Here is a 25,231-nt window from a genome sequence, read left to right on the forward strand (position 1 = left end):
AGCTTGTCCCATGCAACTCGTGCCTGCTTCCCAGCCCAAAGAAATCGAGTCACTGCTGACTTGGGGTCTTGAAAAAATGTCTTAGGCACTCGAATGGGAACATTGAGAAAAACATACAAAAATTGGGGCAGAATGGTCATCTTAACTACCGAGACCCTACCAAACAGGTTAAGCGGGAGCGTAGCCCACCTTTGCATCACTTCCTTAGCCTGCTGCAGCACCGCTCCATAGTTACTACGGAACACTTCATCTTCGGACCTGGCCAAGGTAATCCCCAAGTATCGAGTACTATGCATATCCCATTGAAACCCCCACTCATCCTGAAAACGAACCAGTCCCTCAGTCAAAGGGAATATCACCGACTTAGTAGGGTTCACCCGCAGCCCCGAGAGTTCACCAAAGTTCTGAATATCTAGCATGACAGGGTTCAAGTTGACCTCCGGATGGCGTAGAAATAAAACCATATCATCCGCATACAGCGAAATCACCACTTTATGGGTATGCAATTGGATTCCCCTATGAATATGAAACTCCCTCACCCTCTCAGCCCAGGTCTCTATTGCCAGAGCGAACAATAAGGGGGACAAAGGGCACCCCTGGCACGTTCCCCTTTCCAGCGGAATTAATGTGGTCCTCTGCCCATTAACCCTTACCCTTGCAACAGGCTTTTCATATAAGAGAGCTATTAAAGCCAGAAAGGAACCCCCCCAAGCCCAATCTACGCAAGACCGCGAATAAAAACGGCCACTCAATAGAATCAAAAGCCTTAGTGGCATCCAATAAGACTGCAACAGCTGGATCCGTGCACGGCAAAGCAGCCAACAACCCAAACATTCGCCTCAACCAGAACGATGTCGACCGCCCAGGGATAAAACCCGCCTGGTCGGCCCTGACCAGCGTAGGCATTAATGGTGCTAAACGGGACGCTAGGATCTTGGCCAAGGTTTTATTATACAAGTTAATCAGGGATATCGGGCGATACGAAGAACAATCCCCCTCCGGTTTCCCCAGCTTCAACAACACCACCACCAGGGCCTCCCTGAGAGATTCCGGTAGCCGAACCGTAGACACTGCCTCTTGATATACCCGCAGCAGGTAAGGAGCCAACTTATCAACAAAACATTTATGAAACTCAGAAGTGAACCCGTCGGGCCTGGGGATTTCCCATTAGGCAATGATTTTATAGCCTCCTGCACCTCAGTCAGCATCACTGGTCTATTCAGCCACTCCCTCTGCTCCTCCGAGCACCAAAACAAGCCCACCTGATCAAGGTATGCTTCGATATCCGCTTGCAAGGCCCGGGACTGGGTAGCATACAGACGAGTGTAAAAGGAATGGAACTCCTGAAGTATCGCCTCATCCTTGAAGTGATTAGTCCCCTGCTCATCCGTGATTACCGCCACTCTGCCCCCCGAGGTGTTTAAACATGTGGCCTGAGCTAACGACCTACCCGGAGCCTGACCCTCACCATATATTCGAGGGGCTGATCTGCCCCACAGGTACTTAACCTCCCGCTGGGCCAATGTACGAAATTCCTGAAGTTTCCTCACCATCTCCCCTTGCTGAGATTTGGAAGGAATAGGAGCAGTCTTTTGCATGGCGCATATCTCCTCCTCCTTTTCCGCCAAGTCTTTACGTATCTTTTTCAGCATACCTGCCTCTTTAGCGATACACTACCGCTGCATCACACATTTAAATCCTTCCCACAAAATACCCACGAGGACACGGACCCCTCATTCATCTCAAAGTAGTTATCAATAGCATTCCCCAGTTCTTCTCTGAAAACTATATCCGTGAGCTCATCACTTTTGAATCTCCACGGCGGCCTCCCCTCAGCTCGGCCCCTCAACCGGACAGCTAATGGCACCAGAGCATGATCAGAGAGAGTCCGAGCCAATATTTCCACCCAGGACGCCTGTCCCAACAGACTATCAGACACCAGGAAAAGTTGTGCGGCGCAGAGTAGTGAGTATATTGAGTGACCCCCGGGTTCCGCACCCTCCAAACATCCGCCAATTGCCACATGTCCAGCATACCCCGAGGTTTAACAGAGCATCTACTATATAACCGCGGATGTTGCTCCGTCCGATCCTGGGCAGGGTCTAACACTGTGTTAAAGTCCCCCGCCCACAGTACCTCCCCCGCAGGCATATCCACCAGTTGCCGCTCAACCCACTCCAGCGACCCAGTCGTATCCTGAAAAGGGCCATAATAACAAATAAAAGTATATAGTCTACCCTGAACAACCCCTTGGACTATGAGTGCCCTCCCCTCCTGATCCCGCAGCACCTTGGTTAGTCGGAACCCCACCGACTTGTGCACTAGGATGCACACCCCCCTAGAGAAAGAGGAATATGAAGAAAAATACCTATGGCACCCCCAGCATTTACCGAACTTTGTTTCCGAGTCTACCGTCAAGTGGGTTTCCTGAAGAAAGGCCACCTCCACCTGATGACGCCGCAAATATTGCAGCACCTTCCGGCACTTCGGTAGACTGTTAAGGCCCCTCACATTCCAGGACAAAAGTTTAAGTGACGCCATCACCAAGCTTCTCAGAACACACCGAGAATGTGCCAGCCAACCTCCCCCAGACCTGTATTTCCCATGCCATTTCTCCCCCCATCCCCCTTGGAACTTCCCCCCACCTCCCCTTACCCCTCCCCTACCGACAACCCCCCAACTTGCGGTGCATTCCCAACTTACCACCCCGCCACACAACGCTCCCCCCCTGCTTGCCAGACACCCCAACTCTCCAGCAGTGGCAACACCCAAAACATGGCAGACAGCTTTCGCACCGGAGGGAGCTACCAGCCTGACCCTCCGGCCCCTTACTGTAGAATCCCCGACTCCTCCTACAGGATCCAAACATAAAGATTATGCCAGCCACAACATACCAAAACCAAATAGAATTCGGCCCCCTTGTCAGACCAAAGTATTGCCTCACGAGCCAGGGTCCTCCGGCAACATATCCAAAAAGGATGCCGCTTCCCCAGGAGTTTGAAAAAAAAGAGCGACTTGCCCTTATGTTCCACCCAGAGTTTGGCAGGGTATAGCATATTTCATATTCTTATCCCTCAACTGCTTCTTCACATCCCAAAAAGTCTTCCGGACGGCCTGCACCTTATCCGAGAAATCTGGGAACAACCGGATAACATCTCCTTTATAAGTCACATTGCCTTTCTCCCTCGCTTTCCGGAGCACGGTATCTCTATCTCGATAGTTCAGCAGGCGAGCTATTAACGGCCTCGGAGGGGCCCCCGGAACCGGCCGTCTTCTGCTAGAGATCCTATGAGCTCGCTTCACTACACATATTGGGGAGAACCCCTCCGAGCCCAGTGCCTCCTTCAGTATGTCTTCAACCAAGCCTTCCATGTCCTTCCGGTCCACCGATTCTGCTAGGCCCACAATCCTAACATTGTGCCTCCTCGACCGCGACTCAAAGTCCTCCTGCTTTTCCCTGAGCTCTTTCAGGGCCCTCTGCACCTCAGCCATTGCCCCTGACACTGAATTTGCAGCGTTCTCCACTCCGGAGATCCGTCCCTCCGCCTCGTCCAGCCTCTCCCCATGTTTGTCCAATTGGACCTGCATGTGGTCCACCTTGCAGGTCAACGTGTCCAGCTTCCCATCAAGGGACTGTATATCGGTTTGTAACTGCGTAAGCATGATCTTAATATCTTGAAATGCAGCGGAGGGATCTGCCCCTGACGTTAGGGCACACTGCTCTGATAGTTCCACCATTGCGCCACTAGGCTTGGCCTGGCCTGGTGCTTCAAAATGTAGTTTAGCTTGGTGTTTACTGCTTTTGCCCAACTTCAACATGACACAAGAATGGGAAGGAGGAGGAGGGCAAAGGCACATGCAACAGGGAACGTTTCTAGCCCAAGGATCCTCCCCGCGCCGCTAGCACACCTCAAGGGCCACCCACCAATATACCCGATGGTTCTCCCCGTGTCTAGACTCAGGAGCCCAATTGTCCACCACTGGAGAGGCAGGCCTGGGGCAGCCACAGCTCCACCGTTATATAATCCACAGCTTGTGGGCACAGCAGAGTCCTCAAACACATACATTCCCCCAAATATGAGAGAGCATGCAGGCCCGGCCTCCCCAAGCTCAGCCAGCCAACCCCACAAGGCTGCGTCCAAATTAGGTCACGCACACGCAGCCCCTCGGGCTACGGAGAGCGCCGGGCCTCACCTGCCCCCGAGCCTGGACCGCTACAGATGACTCGCAGAGCCTGCCGGGGGACCCCGCCTATCGCGCCAGTCCACCCGGCGCCCGTACTCCTCCGTCGCAGGCTGCCGCTCCTGAGGGATCCAGGAAGCGGATGTAGCCCCAGCCAGCTGGGCTCCGGACCGTGCCCCCGACGGGGCCCCACTGCCAAAGCACTTCTCCACACCCAAAAGCCTCCTCCAGGGCAGCGCTCCGCTGAAGCAGCTCTCAACAGGGCTCCCCGCAGGTCGGCTCCAGCAGCAGCCACGTCCCGCCTCACCTCCGCTGCAGCAGACAGGAACGTCCCCGCCAGGCCGATCCCACGGCACCACCCCCCCGTCAGGATTCCTCCGGGGTTTCGCGCCACAGCGCCACCTCCACGCCCTGCTGCTGCGGCGCCCCAAACACTTCACCGCCTCCAGGTGCAGGGCGGACCCAGCAGCCCCACCTCCACCGCCTCAATTAGAAGCAAAAGCTTCTCCCCAGCTCCGAGCAAGTAGTGCGTTCTCCCGCGGGTAGGTCTCCCGCGCAGAGGCGTCTCTCCCCCAAGTCCGCCCCTCCTCCACTCCTCGCCGGGACTCCCAGTCGCCAAACCGGAGCCACACCCTTGGCAACAGGCACAAGCCCCCTCCTTCCAGGGCCTCAAGGGATTCCACCGCCGGCACACCACAGCAGGGTGCCAGAATAACACTAGAGTCGGCAGGATGTTTTACCGGATTACTAGGGGTGCCGGAGAGCTTCACAGAGCCGCGGCCATATTGGTCGGGCTCTGGAGCACCCCCCGTTAAGTGTTATATGAAATTCTTTCTTTTTTTTATGACAAAATATTGTAAAGATGATTTAATTCAGCTCTTTCAGTAAAAATAAAAAATTAAACGGTCAAGGGCACAAATTGATGCCTCTATAAATAGGAACAACTCCTGGCTCCACAGAATCTAATATTCCCCTTCATCATGTACCCATCCTCCATCTCATCAACCCCTCTGCACCAAACACAGATGTTCAGGAGCACAGTCAGGGTTGTGTGGATGAGACAGATAACCCCCTCCATGTATCAGCAGGGTCCAGCAACTCCTAGGATTTGCTGGTGGGTGGGAGTTGACATTACCACTCGAACCGTGTCAGATTTTCCTACCAATAGGATTTTCTGACGAATAGGAAAATGTGATGTAACCACCACTGTCAAATATGTGTACAATTGTTAATTTTTCTACCCATGCAATTTTCGTGTAAAACTATTTTACTCCTGGGATTTCCTAATCTCTAGGAATAAGTGATATGACACTGGTTGTCAATGTGTTCTCCCCTGTAAAATTATCGTATAACTGTCAAGTAAAACTACTTTTCCTCTAGGATTTTCCCCTGGTTGGGAAGATGTAACATGACCCAACCTATCAAAGTTTCCTATCCATAGCCCATGGGATGTTTTAGTGGCTGCAGATCACTTGATGTTGATCTGTTTGTGGCTGAAGAATTGTGTTGTGTTTTTATCATTTATAAATAAAATGGTCCATTATACAAACGTGGTGCTCCTAATACGAAAAGCGCCCTTTGTATGTCAGATGTGTGGTATGAAAGTCTGAATAAGCGGATGGAAGTGGCCGAATACCAATGTTATACACTAAACCCCCTGTGCTTGTCACTCTTAGCACGAACGGTGCCCGGGTTAATTCGCGTCTTTTTTAACAGTCCTGTTTGCGCAATAAATGTTCTAATCCAGCTCGGAGTCTGACCGTATTTTCCCATCACTAAACTCCTCTGGTATGTGATCCTCTCGTTGCCTGAATTCAGAGCTCTGAGACTCCCCGTAACCTACCCCACGGGAGGGGGGATCCTGGTGCCTGGGGCCAACCCCTTTCACCGATATCTGAAGCAAATTCCGACATCTCGTTCTGCGGACAGGGGGGAGGGGCAGAGGGAGGTTCTTGCTCTCTGACTGAGGTTTGCATTTCCTTTCTGTAGCACGGACAGGGGGATCCCGCAGCCCTCGGCGGTACTATGAAATGCCCAGACGTGAAAACAAAGGAGGATTAAATCCACGAGGAGGAGGAGCAGCACCCTGCACAGTCTGATCCTCGGGAATCTGCAAGCAATATCCAGGAAATCTCCCTTGGGGGTGAAAGGGAGGTCCAGCGCCGCGTTACCAGTAAGTCTTACAACTTGTATTCATTCACATGACTGTAGACCACGGGCATTGCTTGATTTACATAATATATTCACTATGGAAAGCATCTCTCCCTTTCTGAAGTTTTCTCGCGGTCCCACAGCTTCCCACGTACAGTCTGATCTGACGCTCAACCAGGGATTAAGTGTTTTGTCTCAAAATGAAAACCTTTGGGTGGCTTCTGCTTTGTATGCGCACATGAACATATTTCGTGCCTTACGCTAAGGCCCCGCCCCTCCATCAAAGCTGCCCAGTATTCGCAAAAGTTTTTTTTTTTTTTAAAATACATTTTCAGTCAGGAACGAGGAGACGGGAGAGGCCCTGGTCCCCCCCCCCCATTAAACATGGCACGCTCGAGGAAAACGTCCACGGGAGAACCATGTTTCAAAATTGGGACTCTCCGCCTTCAAGCTGGACAGTTTACCAACTTGTTAGCCCGTTTTGCAATCATCCTGCTTTTTTTCCGTGTGTATGCGCTTATGAATGGTGTCCCTGCTGCGCTGGGTTAATGAGTAAGCAGTTGGCCCCAAGCCCCCTGTGTGATGTGATGCGCTGCGTTTTAGTTTTAACTGAATTATCCCCAAGAAAACGTCCCAATGTGTGGAGAGGGCGGAAAAAAAGACACGTTTTGGAGCACTGCAGAGAAACGTGCCTGTGTTCCCAGATCCCTGGTGACTCGTGCCCTCTGACGGGGTGGAGTTTTGAAGAGAACGCTGGCTGTACCGTCTTGGCCAGATGCTGCCAGGGATGGAAACCGTTAGGAACATGTGTTCTTCGTGAAAGGGATTTGTGCGGGTAGAAATGCGCCCAGGGAGGGCCTGTGTGGTGACGGGGATCCATTCTGTTATATGGGAAAGCATCTAAGGAGGAGTTACGGGGGAGGGCGTGAATTAGGTTTGTTCAGTCTTGGGGAAATTAGGAGTGCAAGGGAGGGGCGCAAAGGAGCATGGTATGAAGAGCGTGTGATTTCAGCTGCCCAGCTGTGTCAGTCATAGGGACCCACACCCAGATCTGACCATACGCTTCAATGAGTGCTGCTACCACCAACCTATGGACTATCCCCGCGCTCAAGCTGAAAGTTGCTCAAATCGCTAATTTTCCAGTAATGGGAACCAGTGACGTCTGCTCAATTCGCTAATTTTCCCGTAATGGGAACCAGTGACGCCTGTAGAGATCGTTGTTGGTGATGGCAAACTAGGCGGCACAAAAATGGCTAAGAGACGGGTGGGGGTACAAACAAATAATGGTTAACAAGACAAGCTGCTTTAGCTAAACATATATTTTACAAAGTTGACATTATTCCAGTTCAGAGAAGGCTTAAGAAAAGGTTTGCAATAAATTAATGGCTGTTCAACGGATGCTCTCGCAAAAACTATGGTGTTTACGGTGTGATTTTATATTAACACATTTAATCATCTTTTGTTACTATAGTAAAAAATCATTTAACGAAAAAATACATTAAAAAGCAATTCATAGTTGGCGATCAGCCCCAGTAGCCCCCCCCCCCCCACCCCCGACCCCCATCAGGTACCTTCAAGGTCCTTCCCAGAGCTGCCTTAATGCACCTTAGCAACACTTATTTATTTATTGTATTTACTTAAACGTTTTAACTCCAGCATGACGGTTCTTCGTTCTTCCTTAAGTGCCCACGCAGTGCTTTAAACAGATTACCTATAACCATGTTTCATCTAACCTTTCTGCATTTAGCAATCATAATGAGGTTTTTTTATTTAGCGCTTCATGGTGGATACCTCTCTTGTCTAATAGCTATAGTGAGTGCTATAACTATCCAACTTAATGATAATGTAATGCATTGTAAAGTTAGCTGGTATAGCAGATCTGAAATTTGTCAGTGCAGTTCTGTGAAAAAAAGAGGCCAGTGCTTTTGAGCGAGAAGGGAGATGCAAAACATGCGGAGATGATGATGAGTGCAGGACACGTGCAGAGATGATGATGGGTGCATGCCAGAAGCAACAGAGTCCTATTGCTGGTATGGTTCTATGTGTTTTGTTATATTGACACTTAGGTATGCGTAGAGGGAAAAAACCGAAAATCTATTAGATGACAGTGGTAGGAGTGCCCCAGGCAGGGTACAGTATGTGATAGAGCCAAATATGTAGCAGGCCTTGAGAAGTGTTCTGAGCTGTCTGCTTCCCTAAAATTCCTTTGGTTGGGGTGGTGTTAGAAGATGTAAATCAGCCATGTGTGTTTTCATCCGTGTGAGCAGTCAAGGGTGCTAGTAGAGTGAAAGGTGTTTAGTTGAAGGGCTGTTCAAGCCTTAAGATAATCATTGTTCAGGCTCCAAACATTAACGATACGGTTTTGTGCCACAGCTGCCAATATTAATTCACTGTCTTTGTGCAATAGTTGATATTTGTAGCTTTTCCACCAATTTTTAAAAAAAATGTTCCTTTGTAGTTCATATATACTCCAATTCTCTTCTCTATGGACCAATTTTTCTTAAATGATCTTAAAATCCTTCTTAGTTCTCGTTTTTGTTTTGAATAAGGAGGCCATGGTTATAGGGTCTAAAATATACAGTTCCATTAGTACTCTTTTTTAACCAGTTCATTAGTGTTAATACCCAAGACACAATGTAAAATAACATTGATAAGAGAAGTTTTCCTTCTGAACTTCTTAGAAATATGTTTCCAAGTGTTATTAAAATGTGTTGCTAATTGCAGATACCATCTTAACCTATTTCCTGCCTGACTGACAGTGTCTTAAGGCCCAGTACACATTCCCTCAGGGAAGACCTCGCCATCCTCCACCTCACATGGACAGAACCGAACTGCGACTCTACTGGAAGCACTCAAGCCAGCCTCTCAGCCTCCATCGACCAATACACACCTTGAAACAATGCACCTGCAAACCGAAACCGCGAGCACCCTGGTACACGCAAGAACTTAACCTCAGCTAAAGAGTCATCAGGAAACGAGAAGAGAAAACCTGATGCCGCTCCAGGACCGCAACTGACTTGGCACTCCTCAAGGAACTCCGAGCCTCCTGCGAACATCTAATCAACACAGCTTGACATCAGCCACAGCTAGCATTCACCATGATCCGACCCCCCCCCCCTATTTTGTTCGCTGCACGGCTTGCATTGCTCATTCCTTCTTCCATGTTCTTATTTACCTTCCTCCTTCCTTGGGCCTCGTACTGGAATAGCCTGTGGATTTCCACCGAAACAGGGTTCCTCCCTTGAACAAATACCAGGACCTACATTAGTTCCATCTATTCCACTCGGTAAGACTGATTTTACATGTCCCACCTTTGACCATACGTGTGCCTCCACCCAAAGGGGGCCTCATTTACACATATGAACGTAATCCTTTCCCTCTCTCTCTCTTTCTCTCTCTGATGCATCCAACATGACCTGAATTCATCAGATATTTAACTATCGCGTCCACCATCACGTTCATTATTATGTGCAACAACAACTAATATAGCCTGCTTAATGGTTTCTCATGTAACAACAATTAACTCAACCATTTTTTTTTTCATGTCGGATCTGCGTGATTTTTCCGCCGCGGAAAAGTCCACAGCAGAAAAGTTTGCATGAGAAATGTACGCACCACACCCACACGCACACCCTACTTACCTTTCAAGATGCGCTGTGTCCCTGCGGCGCCGGTTCTCTTTCACTTCCTTGATCGGAAACCAGCGCCGCAGGGTCCTTTTTTTCTTTTTTTTTTCCTCAGGTGTGCTGCGGGGGTGTCCCCCGCAACCGCCGCTCACTATACTGTACAGTTTAGTGAGCGGGGTGTTGCGGGGACACCCCCACAGTCATTTTTTTTCCTACCTAAAATGCATGCCACCAAAGGTCCGAACTTTTGGTGTTCGAACCTTTGGTGGCATGCATTTATGACCTTTTTGTATAGGTCGGAACTTTCGGTGCAGTCATTTTGGCCTATACCCTCATGTCCACCTTGTATGTATTGCCTTCAATTGCACTCAAAAAGTCACTCAAAATGCAATATCACATGAACCTGTTGTTAAATCACAACTGGGCACAACACACAAACGGATGATTCACGCAATTATTGATTGTTATGCATGTCAATGCCTAGCCTTGAAAATGACCCCTGTGGGTCAATACGTGTCAGCTACATGAACAATAAACTTTTTCTATACTACTCAAAAAACCATGTTTCCAACTCATTAATAGAGAGACCCTACTCGTCCATTCCATACTATCTAGCACAACTGTGCAGGGCCTTCTACCTCTTTCCCACATCATATACAGACTACATCCTCCCAGCATCCATCCTCAAGACCCTCCCAGCAGAAGCTCTCCTTCCCTACCCGGAGATCATCATCAGCTCCCTAACTCAAGGCACCTTACCATCGACCCTAAAGACAGGATAAATCCTCCTTCTACTAAAGAAACCCACTCTGGATCCCGACAACCTAGGTAACTATCGTCCCATCTTCCCTTCCTACGTAAGGTCATCAAGAAAGCGGTAGCCCACACAACTGCAGCAACACATCAACACCAACAATCTTCTCCAAACCTACCAATCCGGGTTCAGACATAGATGCAGCACAGAGACGGCATATCTTACAGGTGGTCGACGACGCCCTCCACATCCTTGATGACGGCCACCCCTGTTGGTTCTACTCGACCTCTTGGCCACTTTTGACACAGTAGACCACCAGACACTCACGGACACCCTACCTCGACAACCACCGGCAGTTTGCTCAGATGGAGTCCTCTAGATTGCCAATTCTACCTGTCACCTGTGGAGTCCTGCAGGGTTCCATCCTCTCCACAGTGATTTTCAATCTATACATGGAGCTGCTGGGAGCCCTCCTAGCCACTCACAACGTACACATCCACAAATACTCCGACGACACACAGCTATACCTCAAAATCGACTCCATCAAGGACCCCCACAGACTTAAACCCGCCTCTTGCTGATCCAGTCTTGATGTCCATTGCATACCTGAAGCTCAATCCCTCCAAGACCGAATTCCTACTCCTCCCCAACAACACCGAACACCCAGACATACAGACCTGGTTAGCAACCATGAACCCTGAGGGCTTCACACTCGCAGTTCATTTCCAGCTACAAGTCCCCCTGGTTCCACATCGACAAACACCTCTCCTTCACGACACACAAAGCTAAGAATACTCAGACAGCTTGGTATCAGCTTTCCCTCCTGTCTAAAATCAAGCCCTTCCTCCCTCCAGACAGCTTTAGATCCACCGTTCAAGCACTGGTCCTTTCCCACCTGCATGGGGGCATGCTCTCCTTGAAAGAATTCTTTTACTATACAAAGACCCGTAGATTGGGCAACACTGAAGCCCTGAATTTAGATCAAGACAAAATGAACTGTCTCAAATGGAATTAACTTGATAAAAAGAGAAAAGCTCTTCCCCCCAAACATAGGGGCAACAACTTTTTTAGTTTCCCCTCTTTTCTAGAAGGTTTTTCTTTATCATATGTAGAAGAACTTTTGCTGGCATATTTTGTTTCAGTTTGTCATGTTGTTTAATATGTTTCAAAAAATGTCTGATTTCCCCACTCATCATCTTGTAGGTAATGAATCATGAAGTCGAATGATTGTGTCTGCTTTTGAATTTATGTTATGCACAGAATTTATGTTACACACATTGCAAATATCAATACAATTTTGTAAGAAAATGCACAAATGATTTGGACTAAATTATTTTTCCAAAGGGAATCGTTGATTTACCGTCTCCAACCTGCTAACGATTAGTGGCAAATACATGATTGTTTGTTTTTTCTCCCTCCAACCAGATCATCCTCACTAGAAAGTGGACAAATACCAGCACTAGTGGTTTGATAATACTTGCAGCACTCTCGCAAATAAATAGTCGAGTACTTGCTCCCACAGTTACCATTTAAACTTAGATTTAATCCAACAAAGGGTAGGATACACCTATTGTTTATGCTCTCCTTGAAGGCCTGCCGTTGTCCTCCCATGTGCCCCTGAGAAGTGGCCTCCACGCGGCCACACACCTCATCAAGTGTCTCTGCAGATATGACCACATCACACTGGCACTCATTGACCTTCACTGGCTCCCACTGCGTGCGCAAATCACCTTCAAGTCTTGCTGCATCATCTATAAGGCAGTCGCCCTCAAATCACTCAGCTACCTCACTGAAAAACTCAGTATCTCTGGTGGACAGCGCACCACCAGGAGCCAGGACACGTGCAGACTTGAAATCTGCCGCCGCAAAAAGGAAAGGACCTGAAAACAAGCCTTCTCTGCTTTTGCCACAAGACTATGAAACCTCCTCCTGTCAACATCAGGCCCCTACAATTCAGAAAAGATCTCAAGACCTACCTCTTTAAGCAGTCTCTCCTCCTCAACACCTAGGCCATCAAGTCGCCCCCACGCCTCCTGACTCACTATACGCCGTCTGTATCTCTCTTCACCCTCTACAGCTGTACCCCTCCTCTGTATCCCATCCTGCTGTATATCTGTTCTGTTGTTACCTCTGAAAAGCGCTCCTTCATGCATCTGTACTGTTATATACCTCTGTAAAGCGTTCTGTTGCTTTTCAAAGTTAGGTCCGCGCTCAATAAATACCATAATAACGATGCTAATAATACTAATGAAATAGCATGGAGTGATCTCTAAGGTGGGAGGGAGTTAAATAGAAATCCTTTAATAGATTAAACAGCGGCAAAGTGATAAAAATATAGCCCAGGATTGAAACAGAATGACCCTGAGACCAAGCAGGTCTATGAGGAAAATTACGTTCAACATTTCCATTTAATTTATGTAAGCCCCATTAGGTCATCTCTATCCAGGCCTGACCACAGCAGTACAAAAACTCCCTTTGGTACAAGCGACAGTTTTACAAAAAAATTGGTACGACAGTTTGTCACCCGCAATAAGAACATTAAGGGTGTGCTGGTGCCCATCCAGGACATAAATGTATCAGAGATCATTGAAAGAAAAAGGTCTGAATTGGGCACTTCTGGATTCCAACAGACATTTAAAAGTAAAGCGTCTTCTACCTGCAGATCTGGGAGTTTAACCTCCAGTACACCAACAATTTCAACATTCCAACGCCTCACCAGAATCCCGACTAATTTTTGATGGCAGTTAAGAGTCCCCTACAAGGGTGACCCTTTCACCGCTTTTGGACCGATTGTAGGAACACAGAATACCCATCCAGAATGTGGCAATCCCATAACCATACATCCTGAAGCAAAATTCTAAACGGAAGGCCCCTATCTAAATGTGCTATTTTTGTGGTAAATAGATGAGAATGACCACACTTGTTCCAACTTTTTAAAACAAAAGAACATACCCTAAAAACTATCGTGCTACATGCAGTACTGATACCAACATATCCATGGAACTGTGTGGGTGGCAGCAGAGGGACAAGGATTTATGTGTCGGTTTCCTATTTTTTTGTTGCGAGTATTTTTACTCCATATTTTTATTTTTTGGGAGTATTTGCCTATTTTTAGGGAGTGAAAGTGGCCTATACTACCCTTATATGATAGGCTGCATATAAGAAATGTTCAAAATGTCATTACCACACAAATCATTACCTCTATAAATTGAATTTGAGATACTCCCACCAGCCTTTGAAATGTAATTCACACCAAATTCTTGCTTTCTGCTAACCAACAACTCATACCCTAGAGATAGAACAGATTCAAATTCAGTAACAAGTCATCCGTGGCTGGATATATAATTTGATAAAAGTCAGTTCTTCGATTGACCGGAAACTCCGTCAAGTCGATGCAGTTCTTAAACAGGGAAGATTATTATTCAAGGCTAAAGCGTTTAACCTGTTCAGAGTAATTTGTGGAGCTCCTCCTAATATGAATTCTAGGCCTAAACAATAGGATCCTTTCATCTCTTTTAAAGGGTTACTTTGATCATTGTGTGTAGGGTCCGAAAGAGCTGTCAACCTATTTCCTGAGTATCAAATGTATCAGTGATTTACTCTTAAAAGTCACTCTTCTGGAATGACTGGAGTATGTTGCAGTGCCATATGAGGGAACAATCTAGAGATTGAACATTCTAATTCCTCAGTCTGCAGCTGGGTGGTCATTGGTGTTAGAGGCAAAGCTGTTTCTACCATTTGTTAATCATCCGTTATAACATTTGTATCATAGGGAAGAGGGTGTATGAATTTTGCCAGAAAAGGCAATATAGAGGCCTCAGTTCCCTCTTTTTTTGCCATTACCACAGCTCTCGCCCTTATTTTGGTATAGATGCTGACTCAGTCAGAAGCTCCTCAAGCTCTTTCATTGTAAACGATAATCTTCACAGAAACTTTCTAGACGTGTCGTTTTATTAATGCATATCATCGTCTGGTTGTTAGGCTTCCTCTGTTGGAGGAAATTTGATTGTGAAGGTAAGTAAGCACTTGTGCTTTTCTTTTCTTCAATAGTCGTTTTGTTTGTACCAGAGATCAAAATTAGGCCCTCTCTTTGGACACCACCACAGGAGATTCCATTATTGAAATATGCAGAATGGACACCGCTTTCAAGTTCTCATTATTACATGGTGTAAGAATCCCAGAATTGGAACAAACGCAGCTTAACTGTGAATCCTTCGTCCTCCGGTTTCCCCTTTGTACGTTTTTAAAAAGAGCCTCCATGTCTGCTGGTTTGATCTTCAAGTACTCCAGCGTATTTTTATTAGCCTTTTTCTCAAATATATTGTCATACGGTCAAACCAAAAAGCTTAAAACTAAATGAAGGACTGCAATTGATGCCTGTCCCACATTTTCTCTGTCAATTGTATGTTGTGATAAATGAGACTGTTGGGTAAGATTTTCATATTAGTGATACATCTTCCTGGCCTGTGTCAACCCCAGAATGTTTTGCTTGGGCTTGGGGATTATGTCTTCTTGTCCCCAGGGAGTGGGAATCTTTTCTCCCTCTCACCTCGTCTCTTTTTCTCTTTTTATGGGTGACCTTTTTATGCCTCCCCATAGCGTATGATTGGAGTTATAGTTTTCTATAACTTATGGGCTTAGGCTGGGTTGCCTCTTTGGCCTTCCCTGTTAATTTCTCTTTTAAGGTACTTGGGTGAACTACTTTTCTCAAGGGATAAAGAGGGATTTGTATCCCCTTTACATTTGTACAGTGATTCAGCAGACCCCACCTTATGTGGAGTGCTGGGGGATACAGCTTACTTACCTGTTACATTTCTGTTCCAATTGCAAGTTTACTTTTTAGTCTTATTACTCACAGGCTGTTAAATCAGCCTCAGCAATGCACAGAAGGGCCACCACTCTCTTAGAATGGTGGGTTCCTTTTTAGTTTTGCCATTTTTTAAATATCCTTTTTGTTTTTGAGGTCTCCTCCTGCCATTCTAGTTGGGAACAAACTCAGATGTTTTTTTTCTTCATAACATTTTATTAGCATTTTAAAACAAAAACACATTTGAACTTGAATGTTAAACCCCTCCCCCTTCCCTGAACCTCCCCTCTTGGTCCGAGCGTAGTCCTTGTACCGGAGGGCTCCCTTGAGATGCGGTGGCAGTGATGTAACAGTATTTTCGGGTCAGTTCATTTGCAGTGACTCTTTCACATTTCCCCTTCTCCGGGCCGGCCGGTTATTCCTAGGAGGCCCATGCTCCTGGAGCACCATACCCTCCCCTTGCCCCATCTTTTAAATATTTCAGTAAGGTTGACCAATCTGTGTTAAACCCTTTGTACTCCCCTTGGATGGAGTAAGTGAGCCACTCCAAGGCGACAAAGGTCCAGATTTTCACCACCCATTTGTGGTCCTGTGGGGGGGGCTCGAAACTTCCTTTTAAGCGCCAGTACCAGGGCTGCTGCCATCATCATAATGACATAGAGCTTGCGACCCGGCTTTGAGGTGATTTCCTCCAGTGTCCCCTCGAGCCCTATCATAGCCAGGACTATATTCCCTTTGCACTTCACCCCTAGGACCTGCTCGATTGCTTGCAGAATGCCCTCCCAGTAACAGTCTATTTTGGGGCACCCCCACCATATATGACTCCAAGTTCCCCCCCCTCGTTCCCTCAAGCAAAGCTGTGATGTCCCTCGGTAAATTTTTTACAGTCTAGTCGGCGTTATGTGCCACTGAAGTAGGAGTTTTAGCCAGATCTCCCGAATTTGGAGGGATCTTGTTAGTCTGGGAATGTGCGCCCATAGCTTTGTCCACTTCATTTCCTCGATTGAGGTCCATTCGGAGATCTCCCATCTTTTCATGTATTGTCTCTGCGGGGGGTCCTCACCTGCTTTTATTTGTTTGTATATAGCTGTTACCACTCGCCTTTCCCCCGGGTCCCTGTTTAGGTACTTTTCAAAGGGGGTTAGCTGGCGGATCCCCGCTTGTTTCATGGTGGGGTGGTGCAGCCAGTGCCTCAGTTGGGTGTCACTATCTTTCCCTTTCCCTTTTACCCCAGGTCGAAGTCTGTCTTGCATTGATCGAATTGTTTCACTTGATTCCCATTGAACATGTCACGGACTTTCAGGCATCCCCCTTGTTACCAGGTATCAAATGTAGATGTTTTGTGTCCCGGGGTGAATTGCGTGTTTTCAAATAGCAGTGTATATGGTGAGGGGTATGTGGTGATGTGCGCTCTTTTCACCGCTTGGTCCCATGCGTGTCTCACTACCGATAGGATGGAGCTACTATACATTTGCGGGGGCCTGTCAGCCTTGGGCTTCCACAGAATTCCCTCCAGGTCCACCCCCTCAACTGCTCAGTCCATAGGTCTGCAGATTTTCCCCGGTCGTTGCTTTGCCAATCCCGAACCACCCTCATCTGGGCGGCCATGTAGTAGGCTCTAAAGTAGGGTTCTCCCATGCCCCCTACAGATGTTAGGGCTTTCATCAGTTTGGCAGCCACTCTCGGGGGGACCTGTTGTTCGACACAAATTTACTGATAATTTTTTGTAGGGTTCTGAATAGGGCCGGCAGAACGTGGACCGGGAGGGCAGTGAAGTGATACAGTAGCTGTGGTAGTACTACAATTTTTAGCACGTTTATGTGCCCTAACCATGTTATAGCTAATGGGCCCCAGTTAAATTATTTTGGTTTTGAGCTTCTCCAGTAGGGGTGGATAGTTTGCTTGGTATAGCCGTTGAACTGTTTTAGCCAGTTTTACTCCCAGATAGGTTATGTGGTGTTCTACCCATCTATATAGGGAGGTGTTTTTGAGGTCTCGTGTGACCTCGTCCGGGAGGGTGAGGTTTAGAATTTCGGTCTTGGAGACCACCAGGGGGCACAGACGGAATGGATGCCTGAGCCTTCGTCTCCCTTTCCAGGTACAATAGTATGGCAGAACACTCCTCTTAAAGATAACGTCATGCCATAAATACAATACGTTCTTACTTCGGAGAATCCAGAGCACGTTGCAGCATAGTGCAGGGAGAAACCGCAACCCCTAACTGGGAGTAAGAGACCAGCCGAGTAGCCCATCGCACCGAGCTGCAGCACACTTCGAAATGGTGGGCGCTGGCCAGAGCTGTTAGACCAGTGAAGCGCATCACCGACACATTCTCTGAGCCCATTGGAGGGAGCAGATAATCCGGTGATCCCCAGGCCGGAGCAGAAGCTCTTCGTCCGACTTGAACAGCAGACCCGGTAATTGGCCGGTGCGGATGAGGGGAGCGGGTACTGTGTGAAGCGGGTAATGGCCAGGAACCACCCACTGGACCAACATCCGCATCATGGGCCTGATAGAGAAACAAGGAGAGACGCCGGCAAGTCTGGAGAACAAAGTAAAAATGCTGATCACCTCCCCCTTTGATGCCACATCACCCCCCAACTTGGAGTTCGATAGGTTCACAGAGCCTGGGGTCCTCTGAAAGCCCCGCGGTCTGTCTTGGTAAAATGCCATTACTACAAACAGAAACAAGAGATAGAAAGCAAGAGACCAGGAACCCATATACTAATGAGGGGTCAAGTTTCAAACTGTTTCAGGATCTCTCCACTGCCACACTAAACCTGAGACGGGCTTGTCGCCCCCCTAACAGCTTGGCTACAAGAGTGAGGGGTTTGATAACGGTGGGGCCACCCCTTCTCCCTAAGCTTTGTGTACGATGGAGAGAATTTTAGGTTGACCTCAGAAGATGAAGCCAGAAGAGTGCTGGAACACTTGCAAGCAAGCGTGATAAATCCTGACAGGGAAGCATTCAGAAAAATCACAGGCCTGCTGCAGAAAAACTTTCCGATGTCCCCCTAAAGGAGTTTAGCCCCCGGAAAGTGGAAATCCAAGAGGCCCAACACCCCCTGAAATATGCTGCGTTGTAGATTTCTTGTCTCCTGAACAGCCAGTGCAGACACAAGGCACTAGGGAGCACCTGCCTCGATGTGCTAATAGGTTCTCACCGGTTGTCAGACTCTGAGAGAGGTTGGGTGTGTGTCCAGACATGCCACCTTGGTTCTCTTGGAACTTCGGAATATGGTATAAGTTACAGTTCTAAGATTTCACTGCATGATGTTCTTTGCCGTAAAGGTTTTGAGGTGCCAGTTTTGTAAAACATTTGCCTGGAAAGGGGTCACTGTAGCATGACCCTTCTGTTCTATTTTGAGGGCGTCTCTGTTATCTGAAAATGCCTGATTTGGCCTTTTTCACAGGGACGCGAAGGGGGGAGGACTCGCACCATGAGGGAGGAAGTTTTCAACTCCACATTTTAGCACCACCACGCACAAGACTAAACCTGTCGATAGTTCAGCCACCTGTAGACTTAACATGCATCCCCAAAAGCTCTCCCTTAGCAGGGCGACGCAGCAACAACACACACTTCGACATGGCTCCACTTGACGGCATAACAATTGGGTCCCTAAACGGTCTCAATTCACCTCACAAACGCTCGATGCTTGAACGCCAATTTAAACTGTCAAAATTGGACATACTGTTTGTCCAAAAAAGCAAATACACTCAGGGGGGAGGAGCGCAGACCCTTGGTAGAGACATTGGAGACTCGATATGGGGCTCGGGAACTACTAAGAAAGGGAAAGTTGGCATTCTGTACAGAGTCTGTAGGTCTCCAAATACAGCTTGTTTATAGGCACAATCTGGGTAGATATGTACCCCTCAAAGTCACACTGCGGTCCTACACTGTTACCTTATGTTCAGCCTGCGTCCCAAATCAAAACCAATCACAGTTCAGTGGGTCCTTGTTCTACTTCTTTGAGGGGTGGAGGGAGGTCACATTGGTTTGTGGAGCGGACCTCAACATGATAGCGGACCCCGACCGAGATTGGGAATCCACGAGATTGAATGCCCAAAAGCCACACACTGGGTTACATTTCTAAGCCAGTTTAGGGAACATTACCTAACATACTCTTGGAGGGCAACCCACCCAAAGGGTAGAGCATTTTACTCTTCCCCCCACATTATACACACTCCTGGATCAACTACTTGCTGGTTGAGGCAGAAAGCGAACATTTGATAGTTAATGCTACCATAGAGATAGTGGCATAGTCAGACCATGAACTTTGCATGCTGCACTTAGATCTGGGCCCGCTTCACAGAACCGAACGGACATGGGTATGCAATGATTACACTTACAGAAGCGATTAAAAACAATTCTGACCTCAATAACACTGAAGACATATCACAAAACACGATACGGGAAGCGGGGAAAGCCACAATACGCAGGGTCCTGATATCAGAAGGGGCGCACAGGAAGAAAATTAAATTGAACAGGGAAGAAGAGTTGAAATCTGAGATTGCGCGCCAAAAACAGAGACTCTGCGCACAAGTAGCTGGGGCAGACCTAATTTTAGACCACATCAAAATGCCCTGGGAAGAGTTGAAAGATACATGTCAGAAAAGGGCTCTAACACAACTCAGATTATTGAAACAAAAGCGCAGATAGGGCAATATACAAAACGGAAGTGAGCAAGGCCTAATTCTGACTAACCCCAGAGACATGACATAAATCGTTTCTCGTATTTTACACTGCCTTACATACAGCTGAAGTAAGGGTTCAGAGTCAGACATTGAAGAGTACTTATCAAGCTTACCCCGACCCCCAATAGCACAGGATCATTTCAATGCACTTAACGCTCCAATATCGACTGAAGAGGTGAAACATGCCATCTCCCATCTCCAAAGCTGGCTGAGCCCCTGGGTAGGATGGGTTCTCCCCGGCTTTCTATAAAACGAACTGTAGTGCCCTTGCCACCCATTTGACCAAACTCTTCAACTCAATCGTGGAAACTGGTCAGGCCCCTCCGTCATTTGCCGAATCAAGAATAGTTGTAATCCCCAATGAGGGCAGACACACAGCGGAATGTGCATTTTACCGCCCAATTTCTCTCATAAATGTGGACGCCAAACGCTACGCTGGTATCTTAGCTTCCCGTCTGGCTTAGGTTCTCCCCCAACAAATCCACTCTGACCAAGTTGGCTACATTAAAGGCAGGCAAGGGACGGACAATTAACAAAACCCTAGACTTTATGACTGACCCGACAGGGAAGAAGAATGCCCCATTTTGATGTCTATCGATGCCGAAAAGATGTTCGACCGTGATGAATGGCCCTTTCTGGACGCAGTAAAGAGATGGGCAGGCCTGGGGGAGGTATGGGCTAGTGGTGCAAGTGGATTGTACCGCAACGCATCAGAAAAAGTCCTAGTTAATGGCATTGCCTCCGACTCCTTTGACTTAACCCGAGGCACACGGCAGGGCTGCCCACTCTCCCCTCTGTTGTATGCCCTTGTTATCCAGCCCTTCGCACAGAAAGTGCAGTCAAACCCCCAAATTCAAGGCATGACAAGGGGAGGGAGAGAATATAAATTGGTGATTTTCGGAGATGATACCTGACATACTTGACACGCCCATTGGCTCTGTTCCGGCCCTCTTTAAAACCATGCAAGAGTTAAAACCATGCAAGAGTACGGTAGGCTATCGGGATTCCTAGCCAATTGTACAAAACAATCGCGTTGCCCCTTCACCCAACCACTGCCCTCCCTCCCCGACTGATATCGAAGTGGGGTTTCCAAGTGCAGACAAAAGGTACCAGATATCTGGGGGTGGAGATCGCATCAACTCTGAGCAACCTGCTTCAGGCGAACTTCGTACCTCTATGGAACTCTGTTAAATCTGATCTGAACAGATCGTCCAAACTATCCCTATGCTGGACAGCGAGGTTTGCATCCATAAAAATAAACATTCTCCCCAGATTCCTCTTCCTCTTCCAGTCTTTGCCAGTCCTGGAAAGTTATATTGAAAATCAGTTTTTTGGTTACCATTTAGTATTCCTTGTTTGGCATGTCATGTGACTATTGTAGTGCATCTGATACGTGTACTTGGCCCTTGTCACGTTTGCTGTAAAACCAATAAAACATATTATTTAAAAAAATAATAATTTTGGTTGCATTTATTTTTAGCTCCACTACTGCCCTGAATTGGCTTAAGTTTCCTTTCTATCGCGCCCAGGGAAGTCTCTGGTTGAGTTAGTGTCAAGAGCATATCGTCCCCAAACGCAGCGATTTTGCGGGGTCTACCCGTGAAAGTGATTCCCGCTATGTCCTTGTTGGCTCTCACCGCAGCTAGGAAAGGGTTCTAGATGTATTACGTAGAGCATAGGGGATAGTGGGCACCCCTGTTTAGTGCCTCGCCTGACTGCCACTGGTTCTGAGATTTGTCCATTAATGGAGAGGTGGAGAGTCGACTGCCGATAGTTGGCCCTCACTCTGCCCACAAAGCTGGGTCAGAATCCCATCCTATGCATAGTTGCGAAGAAGAATCCCCACTTCACACGATCAAAACATTCCTCTGCGTCCACCGCCATGAGTAGAGCAGGGATTCCCTTCTTGTGGGACTTTTCAATCAGGTGCACGACTCTCCTGACATTATCCCCGGTCTTTAACGAATTTTCGAGTGGATCTTGGCGTCAACGTTTATTAGCGCAATGGGGCGGTAAGGGCCGCACTCTGTGGGGTCCTTCTCTTTTTTGGGTATGAGGATTACTTTCGCCTCTTCCATAGATTTCGAGATGGCCCCATCTGTGCCAATTTGGTTGAATACTACCGTGAGATGGGGAATGAGCGTTTCTTTGTGGGTTTGTAAAACTCTGCGACATAGCCGTCTGGTCCCAGAGATTTGTTGATAGGTAAGGACTTAATGGCGGCTCTGACCTCGTCCCTGGTTATGTCCTGTTCCAGCGCTTGCCTCTCCTCCTTGGTTATTCGGGCTAGGTCTGTATTATCTAAGTAGGCTTGCTGAGGTGCTGGGGATGGGTCGTCTGAGCTGTATAGGCTAGAGTAGAATTGGACAAACACGCTCTCGATGTCACTATTGTTGGCACTAGTCCTGCCTCTACTAACTTTAATTTTAAGGATTGTTTTGTTTTTTCTTCCTTTCACACCATCCTTGCCAATAAGCGATCTGATTTATTTGCTTTGATGTATTATTTTTGCCTGAGGTGTAATAAGTTGCGTTCCGCCGCCCTTGCTGTATTAAATCTAGTTGTCCCTGTGTAGCCCTATACTCCTGTTTAGTGGCTGGAGTCTGGGATGTTCCCATCATGGCCGTTATGTCCTTTAGTTTGTCCTCCAACCGGGCCTCTTCCAGCCTCAGTTCCCTGTCCCTCTCTCGTATCGTAGCTTTAAAAGCTTCCCACTTGACCTGCGGTGCCGTCTCCCCGACTCTGTTGGTTACAAAGAAGGCCTCAATTTCTTCTTCCACTTGCCAGAGCAGCAGGTCATCTTTAAACAGGCGGGCCGGGTAGCACCACCTCCATAGGCCAGATGGGTGCCGGGTCCTTCTTAGGTCAAGGGTTATTGGGGCATGGCCTGAGAGTATTATCATACCGAGAGTGATGCCCTCTGCCCTTCCCAGCAATGCTCTAGAGACCCAGTTGTAATCTATCCTAGAGTGTGTGCAATGTGCAAGTAGAATTGTATAGCCCTCCTTGTCCCCTTCTAGTTCCCTCCATGCGTCTATGATCGCCAGGTCGTGAAGTTTCCACCTGAGTTCCCCTGAGGGTCTCCCCTGTGGCCCTGCCGAGCTGTTACTCCTGTCTTTGGTGGGGTCCCACGCCATATTAAAGTCACCTGTTAGTATGATGGGGGTTTTCGCAAACTTCTAGCCAGCACTTTTTGGATGAAGGCATCTTGGCACGTGTTGGGTGCGTATAGTTTTGCTATCGTGTAAGCCTCGCCCCTCCCCTCAAGGGCTATGACGTATGATTCCGTCCTATGATGGACAAGTCCAACCCGTTTTGCAGTGCCAGGAGAACCCCTCCTTTTTTGTTAGCGTAGCCTGAAGGGTTCTTGTGTACCCCCAGAATTTTATTCTGCTTCTATTTTGGGTGTGGATATGAGTTTCTTACAGTGTAACAACATCCGGCTGTTCTGGTCTAAGGTATCGCTCTATTTTTTTCCTTTTAATTGGGGAGTTTAGGCCATTGACATTCAGGGAAACGATCTTTAGTTTATCCCGACTTGCCATGTTTACTTGTGCGGGTCTGCCCAATTTGCCTGTTTCCCCGTATAGATGTTAAGCTGCCCCCTCGCGTCCTCCCTCCCTCCTGTTGTGTCATCTCCTCAGTTATCTTGATTCGCTCGGAAACTTCCCCAACTCTCTCCCCCCACCCCCTCTTGACTGGGCAAATTCAACTGGCTTCCAGCCCCCCTCGAATTGTGGTCTCGAGAGTTGAACCCTAAGGTTCAACCAGATTCGCCCCACGAGGGATCTCCCAATCCCATTCCAAGAATTCCCCCTTTCCCCCAAACAAGACCACTGCCTTCAACTTTGGTGTAGCTTTAAGCACAGGCACTTAGCCTCAGGTGCGCCGTCCCCAGGCGTGCTGTTGCGCGATAGTGCTGCTTCATGCTGTGGTTTCAGTTCGGACGATCAACTGGATTTTCTTGGGTGCCATGCACCTTCCTGGGTGTCGGGCCCCTGAGGAAAAGTTGGTTTGCCCCCTTCCTGGACCTTTTGGATTTTACTGTGGACCATTCCAATGGCCTATGGGCTGTATATTGGGTGGAGGGAAGGGCGACTATTGGTTGAGTTTTGTCTTCGATTCCCAGCAGGGCCTCCTTGTTCGTATGTCGTAACTTTTTGCTGTTTCCCTTGCCAATCGAAGATCAGTCTGGATGGATGGGTCCATCTGTAACAGATTTCTTGGGTTCTCAAATTCGCTAGGATGGGGCCCATTCTCCTCCTTTTGATGAGCGTTGATTGTGCCAGGTCCTGGTATAAGAACATTTCTTCTCCGTTGTAGGTGATCTTCTTAATTTTCCTGGCCTTGAGTAGTATTTGTTCTTTGACGTTGTAACTATGCATAGCGGCCAGGACATCTCTTGGTCTCGCCCCTGGTTCCTGTCTACGGGGGCCCACTGTGGAGTCTGTCGAAATTGGATCTCAGAAGCTGCTTCAGGATCCAGGAGGTCGGAAAAGATGCTCTTGATTACTTGGCGTAGGTCCTGGTTGTGCGTTTCCTCTGGTAGGCTTTTAACGCGAATGTTATATCGCCTGGACCTATTCTCCAGGTCCTCCGCCTGCAGTTCGAGGTTGAAGGTGACCGCCCCTAGGGTTTCCAGCAAGGTGTCCGCTTTCCGCGCATCTTCTGTCCGCTCCTGGATTGCCCTATCATTTGTGTCCACCCTCTCCTCGACTTTGTTGATGTCTCTCTTTATTTCCTGCAGCCCCTCCGCCAGGTCCTCTCTCAGTGCGTCCATTTGTTTCTGCCCTGCAGTGGTAATCTTGTCCACTATTTCTGTGAGGAAGTGTTTGAGCAAGGATTGTGTTACAGGTCTGTCCTGTTCCTCCTGCCTGGATTCCACTCCTGTGTCTGAGACCCAATCTGATGAGGGGTACCCCCTGGCTGTGCCTGCCTCCTTGGCCCATATCTTTGTTAACGCACCTTCCTGTGTCTTCTTGGCATCCCTGGGTGCCGTAAGAGAGTCTTTTGTTT

The 25,231-nt window shown here is 48.0% G+C and overlaps 1 protein-coding gene across 2 annotated transcripts in view; it reads left to right on the top strand.

The window, feature by feature from the left end:
- Positions 1-6,160: 6,160 nt before the first annotated feature.
- LOC138569198 (uncharacterized) overlaps positions 6,161-25,231 on the top strand; it is a 694,078-nt gene continuing 675,007 nt past the window's right edge. The window contains exon 1 of one of the 2 annotated variants that reach the window (XM_069646958.1): positions 6,161-6,355. Coding sequence is in view for 1 of the 2 variants with exons in the window: in XM_069646959.1 (XP_069503060.1) it covers position 6,355 (1 nt within the window). In the remaining variant the exon portion in view is untranslated. The remainder of the gene's footprint in view (positions 6,356-25,231) is intronic. The other variant, XM_069646959.1, reaches the window with a different exon arrangement.

This window comes from Ambystoma mexicanum, chromosome 2q (genome assembly GCF_040938575.1).
Source record: "Ambystoma mexicanum isolate Mex_15411 chromosome 2q, UKY_AmexF1_1, whole genome shotgun sequence".
NCBI classification, from domain to species: domain Eukaryota; kingdom Metazoa; phylum Chordata; class Amphibia; order Caudata; family Ambystomatidae; genus Ambystoma; species Ambystoma mexicanum.